Source organism: Dipodomys spectabilis, unplaced genomic scaffold, assembly GCF_019054845.1.
Source record: "Dipodomys spectabilis isolate Male_0828 unplaced genomic scaffold, ASM1905484v1 ptg000157l, whole genome shotgun sequence".
NCBI lineage: Eukaryota > Metazoa > Chordata > Mammalia > Rodentia > Heteromyidae > Dipodomys > Dipodomys spectabilis.
In genome coordinates this window covers 3,608,052-3,620,481 of record NW_024870834.1, presented here as the reverse complement: position 1 = coordinate 3,620,481, position 12,430 = coordinate 3,608,052, and the positions used below count along the sequence as shown (strand labels likewise).

The window sequence follows — 12,430 nt, the reverse complement described above, 5'->3', positions numbered from 1 at the left end:
GAGCCAGAAATGGAGCTGTGGCTCAATTGGTAGCATGCTAGCCTTGAGAAAAAAGGTGCCCAGGCCCTAAGTTTAAGTCCCAGGACTGGCACAAATAAAAAGAGGAAATATTTTTCATTTCTAAAAACATTCCCATTCTAATTCTCCTGCAGTTCGATACAGTAAAAACACTCTTCTAAGAACTAACATAAATAATAAAAGTGAGTGTTTAATTCTTACCATGTTGGAATGAGCTTTTCGAGGCATTTCTTTGCTGCAATACAGGTACAAAAATTTATTCATTTGTGATGTTGCCAACCGATCTCGAATTTCAAGGTCCTGAACAATGAACACCTGCCGAGAGACTGGGTGTTCTAAGAGGCTAGAATCACATTCTGGTTTGCATGAGGGGTAGACTTCATGCTGAAATTTCACCTTAACAAGGAAAAACAGAGAAATCTTTACATCTACTTTAAATGTCATTTCCTTTAACTTTAAATTCTCACTTATTTTCATTTGTCCACTCACTCATACCTGTAAGTGCACCCACCTTACAGGAACAAACTTAACTAACAGTTCTTAACTGACACTAATCAAATCAAGTATCCTTTTCAAGCTACATCCTCAACTTGAAGACTAAGACTATATATGTCAACCTATGAAATTGCACGAAAATGAGTCAGTGGAGAAAAGCTCAAGCTCCAAAAGAAGCAAAGATAAAATTGAATACACAGAACTATCATCACCACAATATTTCAATAGCAACTACTTTAAAATATGGCACCTCAAAAGTGACAGAATGGCTGGGCGCCTCTAATCCTAGCTACTCAAGAGGCTGAGATCTGAGGATCATGGTTCAAAGCCAGCCCGGGGAGGAAAGTCCATGAGACTCTTATCTCCAATAAACCACTAGAAAACCGGAAGTGGCGCTATGGCTCATATGGTAGAGCGCTTGCCTTGTGCTGAAGAACTTGGGGACAGCACCCAGGCCCAGAGTTCAAACCCCACAACCAGCAAAAAAAAAAAAAAGTAACAGAATGAAGTCAGGGCATATAAAGTTAGCAGGGTCTGGCCTGTTATCTCTAGATGGTCACAAAGGATCTATTACATATTCAAAGGCAGGTCTAGAACAGGGAGGAAATGTAGTCTGAGCATCACCTGGGAACTCACTTAAACTGAATATTCTTGGGAATCTACCTCACCTACTGAATCAGAAATGCTGGGCAGGGGCCAAGAAGCATGTATCTAGCAAGCCCTGCGAGGGAGTCTGAGCTCACTCAGTCTAAGAGCTTGTACTCCAGAGGTAGCTTGGGAGAACAAAAACAAAAATGCTGTGAGATTTTCTAACATTTAAGAAAAAGAGGTAAGAATTTCATACAAAATCTTTGCAATACTCTAATCCAAGACCTATAGGTGAAGGTTTACAATGCATCAACTTTAGATTTTTCCTTTTACAACCCCATCTTACCTTGCTTAACTGTATTTCCATTAAGAAGTCATGGTTCCTTCCCTTTCCCCCATATACTGCATTACGTCCATGTCTTGTGGGTGTATGAGAAGGAGAACTATGGGGACTTCTAAAAATGAAAAAGATAAAAGATTGCTCAAAAGGTATTTAATAAATGATATCAGGAAAAATAGTAAGACAAAAAGAGAAAGATTACTACCAGAATGTGTCACAAATTTACACTACTATAAATCAAAACCATCGTTTGGAGACACTGAAAATACATTTTTTTCTTTTTCTTTTTGTTAATTACTTGGAGCTACAGAAAAGCGTTGTTATGCTGCTAGAGTTCACATCAGAGCACATACTTGGCAATAACGCCTCTTCATAACTTTTTTGTTGCCTAAGAAATGGATTTTCTTGTCAGAGCTCAAGTTCAAGAAACCCTATAGAAAAGAACTAGTCACGTCAGAAATGTTCTAAAGTAACTTTTAGTAGAAAATATTAAATAGAAATGTTTAAGTGCTGAGCTTTTGTGTCAAATGTCACTGTTCCAACAAGTCTTTTGTGCTATTCCCACATAAAACTATCTTCCCACTATGCCTATGCTTGTCTGCCTAATTCTTTTATATTACAGAACACTGCATATGTCTGATAAGTACTTCTGAGTACCAGTTTCTACTTCGTACTCTGCTGGATGAAGGCTTTGAGAATGAATACTCCCACATATCCATTTCACTCTATTTCCCTCAGTCACATGACTCCTTCTGCAACTGAGGAAAAGGATCGGGTCTTGTTCATTTTTGTCAAGAGACATATGGTAAGTATATGAAACTTTTTGTTACATGAAAATTATCAATCAACATTTTAGTAAATATACAGACAATTCAAAGAAACACACATATGGGTAACTTAAAGTGTGACATTTATACTATACAGTTTTTAATACTAGTTATACTAATTCTAAAGATAAATTCTATGTATCTATGGAAGTATACTGGCCTGCCAAATAAATGTGCATAGAAATTAACTTACATGTAACTTTTAGCTGGAGAAGAAGGGGGCATTGTTCCAAAGTCCTTGCCTCCATAAAGGTGCCACACAAGAGAGACTTCCTTAACCACATACCGAATTACAGGGATAGGAAAGTGCAACGGGGCTTTGCTTGTATCTGTCTTCTTAATGGGCAGACTAAAATAATTGTCTCTTATCACAATTGCATCATTGACCATGATTTTTATAACTGGTTCTTCTTCCTTCTCCTGAAATAAACCAACAGTCAACACTTATTCTGATTGCACTACAAACAACTGGTTATATCTCAAGATTTCTTCAGTCTATTATATTCCTTTGTAAATAACTCTACCGTATGAAATGGATTAATAATTTCTGAATTAATCATCACATAAAATATTCTAATATAAATCAAATTCTGTGTTCTGTATATATCCTCCCATGAGGATTTTTAATAGTTTACACCATGTTTGTCCATGGTGAGGGTGGTGTTGAAGTCAATCCTATGGTCCAAACCAAAATTTGAAAAATTTCTCATACTGACCAAAATACTGCAACTCTAATAGACTTATTTTGAGTTTGACTATTTTGCTCTTGTAAAAACATTTAAGCAGGGGCTGGGAAAGTGGCTCAGTGGTAGAGCGCTTGCCTTGCATGCCTGAGGCCCTGGGTTCGATTCCTCAGCACCACATAAGCAAAAAGAAAAAAGCCGGAAGTGGCACTGTGGCTCAAGTGGTAGAGCACTAGCCTTGAGCTGAAGAGCTGAGGGATAGCACCAAGGTCCAGAGTTCAGGCCCCACGACCAGCACCCCCCCCCCCAAAAAAAAATTTAAGCAGAAGCTGGGTGCTGGTGGCTCACACCTGTAATCCTAGCTACTAAGGAGGCGGAGATCTGAGGATCATGGGTCAAAGCCAGCCCAGGCAGAAAAATCCATGAGACTCTTATCTCAATTAACCACAAGAAAACCAGAAGTGTGGTGTGACTCAAGTGGTAGAGTGCTTGCCTTGAGATCAAGAGCTCAGGGACAGTGCCCAGGCCTTGAGTTCAAGCCCCATGACCGACAAAAAAATAAAATAAAATAAAAAAATAAGCAGGACGTTCTCAGAAGTTAGTACACAAATACAGCCCCTTACTTAGTTACTAGAGGACAACTGTAGTGTGTATATGTGTATACGTGTGTATGTGTATGTGTGTGCATCTCAATCAGCCATCAGCCTTCATCTATATTTCATCTTTCCCAGTGTTTAGACTAACAGCTATATAATAATGTATCTTCCTATCCTTTAATCTCACTATCCTTAGATTCCTATTGCTACATACAATACCTGAAGTTCAATCATCTACTTGAGAAATCATGCAAACGTAGAGCATTCTTCTCTGAATCTCTCAGAGTACCATAAAAACAGTGAAGTGTGAGAACCATTTACAAAGCTCCAAGAGTAAATTATAAAATAATTCTGAAATGCACTTTAGAGGCTAACAAAATCTGAAAGATATTCTCGGGATAACCTCAGGTCAATTTAAATCTTAACATTATTTAAGGTCTCACTAATGATATGAAATTGTTACCTGGATAGATGCTTTTGGTGCAAAAAGGATGCAAAAGTCATCATTTTCAGTGGGCACACCCGTCATTGCATCGCTAATCAAGTGGTGAGTAAAGGAGGGGTAAGTGGGGCCAGGCTCCTGAGACACATTCCCACTCTCATCTGGGAATAGGAAGAGATCTGAACAACACGGTTCCTGAATTTGAGACTTTTCATCCAAAATGCCTAGATAAAAAGAATGCAACATTTTGGCACACTTTGAAACACTGACAACAGTAACCCTTCATTAAGTATCTTAACCATGTTAGACACAATTATTGTATGCTTTTAACTATTCCTTATAATAACCCTATTAATCTGAGACTCAAGAGAGCTAAAGTAACTCACCCAAGAACAAGAGACAGAAATACAAATACCACCAATGAAAAGACAATGATTTGCTGGGCACTGATGGCTCAGGCCTGTAATCCCAGCTACTGAGGAAGCTGAGATCTAAGGAATGAAGTTTAAAGCCAGCCTGGACAGGAAAGTCTACGAGACTCTTATAAACTACTGAGAAAAAAGCTAGAAGTAGTGCTGTGGCAATAAATGAAACTTGGGAACAACACTGAGTTCCAGCCCCAGGACGACAATTTAAAAGCCAGGAGTAGGTGCCTCATGGCTATAATCCTAACTATTCAGGAGGCTGAGATGTGAGGATCCTAGTTTGAAGTCCGCGCATGTGCAAAGAAGACCATGAGACTCTCACCTCTAATTCATCACCAAAAAAGCTCCAAGTGGAGCTATAGATCAAGTGTTAAGAGTGTGAGCTTTGCACAAAAAGCTCAGGGACAGTGCACAGGTCCTGAGTCCAAGCCCCACGACTAGCACCCCCCCAAAAGGGGGGGGGGGCAATGAATTAAAGTTTCTAAAAAACAGCAAATGATAGTGCCATAAACAGAGACAGTTTCAGTAACCTAGCAGCACCAGATTCATCTTGACTGGGGTTATACTTTGGTCAGGACTTCATCCCTGTCCTGTCAAAGAAGTTTCTGGAAGAAACTAAAAGTCTATAGAGTTCAGTCTTGGAAGAAAAGTCTTGTGAAAGGAGGACAAACATGTTATCTCTCCAGCAAAGCCTCACCTAAAATTGTTGGAAGTCATCACTTGTGGGAGGGGAAGGAAGAAGTGGCACTGTGGTTAAGTGGTAGAGTGCTGGGGGCCAGGGAAAGAGGCTTACAGACAAGACTTTTAACTCTTCCGTGGCAGCACTTCAGGTCTATATACACTCACAAGTGTCCCACTTAGAGAAGAATCCTCTCTGCTGAAGCTACTCAAAAAATAGTCATTAAATATTCCTTCCATGTAAAATACAGTGGCTATTTATCACAAATTAGATAGTATATAGTAGATAAGAGGTTCCAGTTTAATTTTTAGTTAACTTAAGTTAGAATGAAAGCAACATTTAATGCTAAATTATTACAATATCAGGAAATATTAAAAGTTAAGATTTTATAATATATATAGAAATAGATATGTCCATCATTTAGAAAAACTAATTTTGAAAATCCATGCTTCAAAATATTTAGATGTCCAGGCACTGGTGGTTCATGCCTGTAATCCTAGCTACTCAGGAGGCTGAGATCTGAGGACTGCAATTCAAAGTCAGCCCAGGCAGGAAACTCTGTGAGATTCTTTTTTTTTTTTTTTTGGGGGGGGGGGGGTCCAGTCGTGGGGCCTGAACTCTGGGCCTGGGCACTGTCCCTCAACTCTTCAGCTCAAGGCTAGCACTCTACCACTTAAGCCACAGTACCACTTCCGGCTTTTTTCTTTTTTGCTTATGTGGTGCTGAGGAATCGAACCCAGGGCCTCAGGCATGCAAGGCAAGCATTCTACCACTGAGCCACCTTCCCAGCCCCCTCTGTGAGATTCATATTTCTTAACTACTCAAAAAAAGCTAGAAGTGGCAATGTGGCTCAAGTGGCACTTGCCTTGAACAAAAGAAGCTCAGGAATAAGCACCTAGGCCCAGGGTTCAAGCCCCAGGAACAGGGGAAAAAAATAAAAATAAAATACACACACACACACACACACACACACACACACACACACACACACACACACACACACACACACACACACACACACACACACACACACACACACACACACACACACACACACACGCAACTGAATAAGAAATAGTTAAGGTTCACGTACAACTTCCTGTGTTTTGACATAGACCAATCTGTGACCTTGTCAAGATTACCTTCTCCCTCCTCTCTGCACATCTAAATTCTACCCCCTTTTAAAAGCTAATTCAAGTGCTAGCCTTGAGCAAAGGATCTCAGGGACAACATTCTGGACCAGAGTTGAACCCCATAACCAACCAAAAAAAAAAAAAAAGTGCATCCCATTTTCAAAGTGTATATACCACATGTCTAGGTGTTTATGTTACTTGTTTGTCAGTCATTCTAAGTGGCAGCATCAATTTAGTGCCAGTTTGTTTTCTAGCTGTGAGCTACCGGAAAACAAGTTTTGTCTTTCATCCTCCTTGTAGCCCACATCATTCCAGTCAATGTTATTTATCAACTCAGCTTTCAATAAAAACAAGCTGATTAGCTAATACATATCCACCAAAATGTAGATGTGCCTTTTCTTTACTAAGTATTTACTGAAGAATACAGAAAACGTAAACATCCCTATGATATCTGTGCTCACAGAGAAAATCCCTGGTCTTACCATTAGCCTGTGGTTTTACATTTGAAGAAGCTTGCTGTATGTCGATCTCCTCCATAGCATCGCTCATCAAATCTCGTAAAATCTGTTGATCTGCTTCAGGAAGAACTGGACCACGTGATGACAACCGACCACAGGAATCTACCTACAACCAAACACAAAACAACAACAACAAAAACAACATTTATTCAACATAGTTTTCTAAAATGCCCATGGAATCACCCTTCCAGACTCATCACTCAGCAGGTAAAGAACTGACTTTTCCAGTTTCTCATGACTGTCGTGAAGATGGTCAAGAGAGGACATACAGACACACCACTCCCATGGCAGGGATAGAGGGGCTAACACTGCTGACTATACCTTGGGCTTTCTCTGAGGAGCTCCCATCTTCATCTCTGCCTTGTTAGGTGTCTGTAAGTCACCATAACTTGCGATGTATTGAATGAGATTCATCAATGCAGCACAAGAGTCTGAGCATGTTCTGACATGGACAATGTCACTAGAGCAATGTAATTCAAAGCGAGGCTCGGTCTGGACAGGACACAAGAAAAAGAAAAACAATGTTCCTGAGGCTCGGTCTGGACAGGACACAAGAAAAAGAAAAACAATGTTCCTAAACAAGGGACAAAAATTCTGTTTTTGTAGATTTGCATTCAATGAAATAAGTAATCATTTGTCCTAAGAATAAATACCTCTAACTTTATTTTAAATACTTTGTCAATTTCTGACCAAAATTAGGTAAGCAGAAAAGCAATTTTACAATAATTCTATTTAATCTCTCAAAAACTAAGAGTAGCTGGACACCAGTGGCTCACTCCTATAATCCTAGCAATGCAAAAGGCTGATCTGAGGATCATGGTTAAAAGCCAGCCCAGGCAAGAAAATTCACAAGACTCCAATAAGTTAACCCAGCCTCCAAAAAGAGCCAGAAATGGAGCTGCTTTGAGTTCAAACCCTAGGACAAGCCAAAATAAATTCAAATTTGCTTTTTTATTTTCTATTAATTTTAATCACTTACTTGCTCTCCATCAGAATCCGACTTCACTGCAGTTATGGTTAATTCTAAAAGCCCCATATCCATCACACGAACATAATCTAAAAGTTTTAAAGTAATTAATAAAAGGAATACAGCTTTTAAAAGTGCTTATCTAACCAATACCTAATAAAATTAACATTTCTTTAAAATATATTGCATAATTTCTCTAATGTGAGAGAAGACACAAATTCACAATTTCCAGCCAACAATTCTGTTTATTCTGGTTAGAAACTACCTTACATTAAATAAGAGTGCATATGTTTTGATATGTTTAGCTAATACTATCAGACATTACAACCTAAAAAGGAAAATCTAGTATCTGAAAATACACTACATATACTCAGTCTATGTTTAAAGTACTTCAAAATGTTTACACAAAACATAAATCAGTACATGCTGGGAAGGGAGGGGGAGGTGATGCCCACCCCACTCAGGTGATGGATCCCTGGAAAGGGGCAGGCACTTGGCTGTTGGGTTACTGAACTTGTCAGTCCAGTGCCTGGGATTAGGAATTTCCTGTGACCCTGACTCTATTTAGGCCCAGAGGAGCACAGGTGCCATTATACCACACCACCTATCTCCATGTTCAAGTCCTGTCTCCTGACTCTTCTCCAGTTACCATGGTATCCCTATTCAGCTTTCCATTGGAACTGAATTGGTTTGTTGGTATTGTTTTTGTCCTTTCTTTCCTCTCTGGCCTGTTTCCTAGCTGTGTTAAGTGGATTTGAGGGCTGCCTGCAGACTGCCAAGTGTTCTAATAAAGACTCCAAGATTCAATTCTTAAAATAAATGTATACATATACAGCAGCATTAACAGGCTTCAGAATTTAACTCTTACCTCTATTCAGATTTATTGTGACAGTATTACATTTATCAGACAGATGTAAAGCAGCCTCATCCATGATTATTCTGCAAAAAAAATCAAAACAAACTAAAAAACTAAGCTTTGAATGTATGCTATGTGATCACTGTATACTTAACTGCACCATTCCTTCTGATACAAATATTATAAAAATCATATGCATTGTCTAGCTGGGAGTGTAGCACAGGTCAGACCTGCCTAGCAACCAGAGGACCTGAGTTAAAACCTCAATATCAAAATCACATGCAGCATAGGGGTAAATGCACTGTATTAAATATGTAAAGTCTTATCTATATGGGTTTGATCAGAGAAATTAATATTCTCTAAATTAAAAAAAATTACATGCAATTCCCAATATAAATGTCATCTAACATGTTTTAAAAAGCCACTGCTTATGAATGCTATAAATGCAGTTCTTTAACTGGTATAAAAAAAATTTAGCTGGGCACCGGTGGCTCACGCCTGTAATCCTAGCTACTTAGGAGGCTGAGATCTGAGGATCGAGGTTCAAAACCAGCCCGGGCAGAAAGACCATGAGGCTCCTATCTCCAATAAACTACTAGAAAACCGGAAGTGGCACTGTGGCTCAAGTGGTAGAGCGCTCGCCTTGAGCTGAAGAGCTGAGGGACAGCGCCCAGGCCCAGAGTTCAAGCCCCATGACTGACCAAAAAAAAAAAAAAAAAAATTTAATCATTTACTCAAATTAATTCTACATGTTTGGCAGTTTTTTTAAAAAAAAAATAGATGCCTGGGCTGAGAATGTGGCTTTGTGGTAGAGTGCTTGGGGTTCGATTCCTCAGTACCACATAAACAGAAAAGGCCAGAAGTGGCTCAAGTAATAGAGTGCTAGCCTTCAGCACAAGAGAGTCTCAGGGACAGTACCCAGGCCCTGAGTTCAAGCCCCAGGACAAGCCAAAAAAAAAAGGATGCCTAAATTCAAATTTGTTGTCATTGTTTTTGCCGGGTCTGGGAGTGAACCCTGAGCTCCTTTTGCTCAAGGCTAGCACTCTACCTGAGCATCTTTTTGCTCAAGGTGCTATAGTACTGTACTACTTGAGCAATAGCACCATTTCCCACTTTTTCTGTGATTAATTGGAGATAAGAGTCTCAGACTTTCCTGCCCGGGATGTTTCAAATGGCAAGCCTCAGATCTCAGCCTCCTATGATTACAGGTATGAGCCACCAGCACCTGTCTCAGAAGGCTTAAGATGCAAAAATAAAGTGTACTAACTTAGCTACTGGATATTTTACCAAAGGCAAATTAACTATTATTATCTATTGAATAATTTGCTAAAAGGCAAATTAAGAATTTTAAGGACAAATTTCCTCCCTAAAATGAAATAAAATAGTACAGGGTATGTGTTACCTAAGAAAGAAAATTTGAGTAATTTAGATAAAAAGACATGACTATTAATAGAATACTGCTGACTTTAACAAAAACTGGAGATATGAATAAAATGATTTAGGTAAACAGTTAATGTAATTTAAACTGCTACAGACAGTTATATATGTAATGAAGTTTATGCAGGTACCTGAGAGTAGAAGAAGATTTATCCAATGCAACACTACTAGAAATGCTGAACGTTTCAACAGTAAGAAGAGATCGAATTGGCAAATAAAGAGGCCTAATAGAAAAAAACAAACAAGAGTATGTTTGACAAAACAACAGAAACTTTTTTAAAAAAATAACATTTTGAGTCTTTTTTGTTTGGAGTTTTGTTTGTTTTTTGAGAGGAGGGTCTCTGCTATGTATTCCAGGCTGCCCTTGAATTTGCAATGCTCCTGCCTCGGCCTCTCAAGGTTTGGGATTACAGATATATACCACCACACTGGGTAAATTTAAAGCTTAGTGCATGATCCATTGTGAACTTACCTGTAATCAAGCGCACAGCTCCAAAGATGAACATGAAAAGTTGTAAATGCAGTTGGAGGATTATATCCCAAAACAGGTTCATCAACAATATTCAAGAAGTATAAAATCTATAATCACAAAAATATAAAATGGCCTGCTTTTGGAGAAAAAAGGTTCTGCTGTAACATACCTAGTAAGTGTAAAACAGTATATCACAGAAAGACCAACCATGTCATGGGAAATTTATGATGTTATAAAGAAAGAAAATCACTATGTATAGCAATACACAAAAAGAGTAATATTAGATAGACGCTAATTTGTTTCACTAGAAGGATCATTTCCTTATATATACCAAAACTATTGAGGAATAGCTTGTATGTACACAACAAAAATTACAGGTACTTGCTGAATTAAAATTTGAAATGAAGAGGATCATCCAATAATTTCAAGGCTATAGAAACCTTAGAAAATCTTATCTCATGAAACTAATAAAAAGTATACATAAGCCGGGCGCTGGTGGCTCACGCCTGTAATCCTAGCTACTCAGGAGGCTGAGATCTGAGGATCGCGGTTCAAAGCCAGCCCGGACAGGAGAGACCATGAGACTCCTATCTCCAATAAACCACCAGAAAACCGGAAGTGGCACTGTAGCTCAAGTGGTAGAGCGCTTGCCTTGAGCTGAAGAGCTGAGGGACAACACCCAGGCCCAGAGTATACATAATTTTGTCTTATTTTGTTTGGAACAACTAAGACAATTTTTCAAAGACTACTTTAAAAATTTAGTTTCTATCAGACACTCTTGTCTATAACCTGGCTTATAGAATATAGCCTATAATCTAGCTAGACCAGAGGATGGGGCAGGAGGATCCAAAGTTCAAAGCCAGCCTGAGAAATTTTGCAAGACTTTGTCTCAAAACAAAAAAGTAAAAAAAAAAGTGTGAAAGTATAGTTCCAGTGAGAGGGCATTTGCCTAGCAGGTCAGCAGCCCTAATTCTCCCAGTCCATATGAAAAAGAATAAAAGGTTTTTTATTTGTTTTTGTTGTTGTTATTGTTGTTTTTTAAGATCCAAGACTGGGGACTCAAACTTAGTACCTGATACTTTCGCTCACTGGCTAGTGTGCTACTAACTGAGCCACATCTCCAACCCCAAGATCTAGTTTTCTAAATAACACACAGTGTTGGGAGTATAATATCTGATTCATTAGGCAACCTTCCTTCCCTCCCTTGCTTCTTTTTTCCTGGTAACACCATGGTTTGAATTCATGGCCTTGCATTTATTTGCAGGAATTCTACCACTTGAGCCATAACTGTTGAGACAGAGTCACAGTGGACTTTTCTGCCTGGGCTGGCTTTAAACTACAATGCTCCAGAGCTAAGCTTTCTGAGTTGTTAGGATTACAGGCATGAACCAAACAGCAGTATCTTTGTAACTCATTCTTTTTTTTTTTTTTCCTGGTCAGTCATGGGGCTTGAACTAGTGCCTTAGCACAGTCCTTGAGCTCTTTTGCTCAAAACTAGTGCTCTATCGGGGCTGGGAAGGTGGCTCAGTGATAGAGTGCTTGCCTTGCATGCATGAGACCCTGGGTTCGATTCCTCCGCACCACATAAGCAGAAAAAGCTGGAAGTAGTGTTGTGGCTCAAGTGGTAGAGCACTAGCCCTTGAGCTGAAGGGCTGAGGGACAGTGCCCAGGCCCAGAGTTCAGGCACCATGACTGGCAAAAAACAAACAAACAAACAAACAAAAAAAAAAACTAGTGCCTTATCACTTTTAGCCACAGCTCCACTTCCGGTTTTCCGGAGGGTAATGGGAGATAAGAGTCTCATGGACTTTCCTGCCTGGGGTGGCTTTGAGCCTTGATCCTCAGATCTCAGCCTCCTGAGTAGCTAGGATTATAGGCATGAGCCACCAGTGTATCTCACTGTAGAAAGAAGTTTTTTCCTTAGTTTATGTCTAGCTTAGTCTGAAAACCAGGT

At 39.3% G+C, this 12,430-nt stretch overlaps 1 protein-coding gene across 4 annotated transcripts in view; it reads right to left on the bottom strand.

The window, feature by feature from the left end:
* Positions 1-12,430, bottom strand: part of Atg2b (autophagy related 2B) — a 72,549-nt gene that overhangs the window by 17,358 nt on the left and 42,761 nt on the right. For 3 of the 4 annotated variants that reach the window (XM_042692515.1, XM_042692516.1, XM_042692519.1), the window contains 10 exons: positions 10,477-10,583; positions 10,136-10,228; positions 8,580-8,650; positions 7,724-7,800; positions 7,066-7,236; positions 6,709-6,850; positions 4,011-4,213; positions 2,462-2,688; positions 1,448-1,556; positions 220-414 (listed from right to left, as the gene is read on the bottom strand). In XM_042692515.1, the coding sequence (XP_042548449.1) occupies positions 220-414; positions 1,448-1,556; positions 2,462-2,688; positions 4,011-4,213; positions 6,709-6,850; positions 7,066-7,236; positions 7,724-7,800; positions 8,580-8,650; positions 10,136-10,228; positions 10,477-10,583 (1,395 nt within the window). The remainder of the gene's footprint in view (positions 1-219; positions 415-1,447; positions 1,557-2,461; positions 2,689-4,010; positions 4,214-6,708; positions 6,851-7,065; positions 7,237-7,723; positions 7,801-8,579; positions 8,651-10,135; positions 10,229-10,476; positions 10,584-12,430) is intronic. The other variant, XM_042692518.1, reaches the window with a different exon arrangement.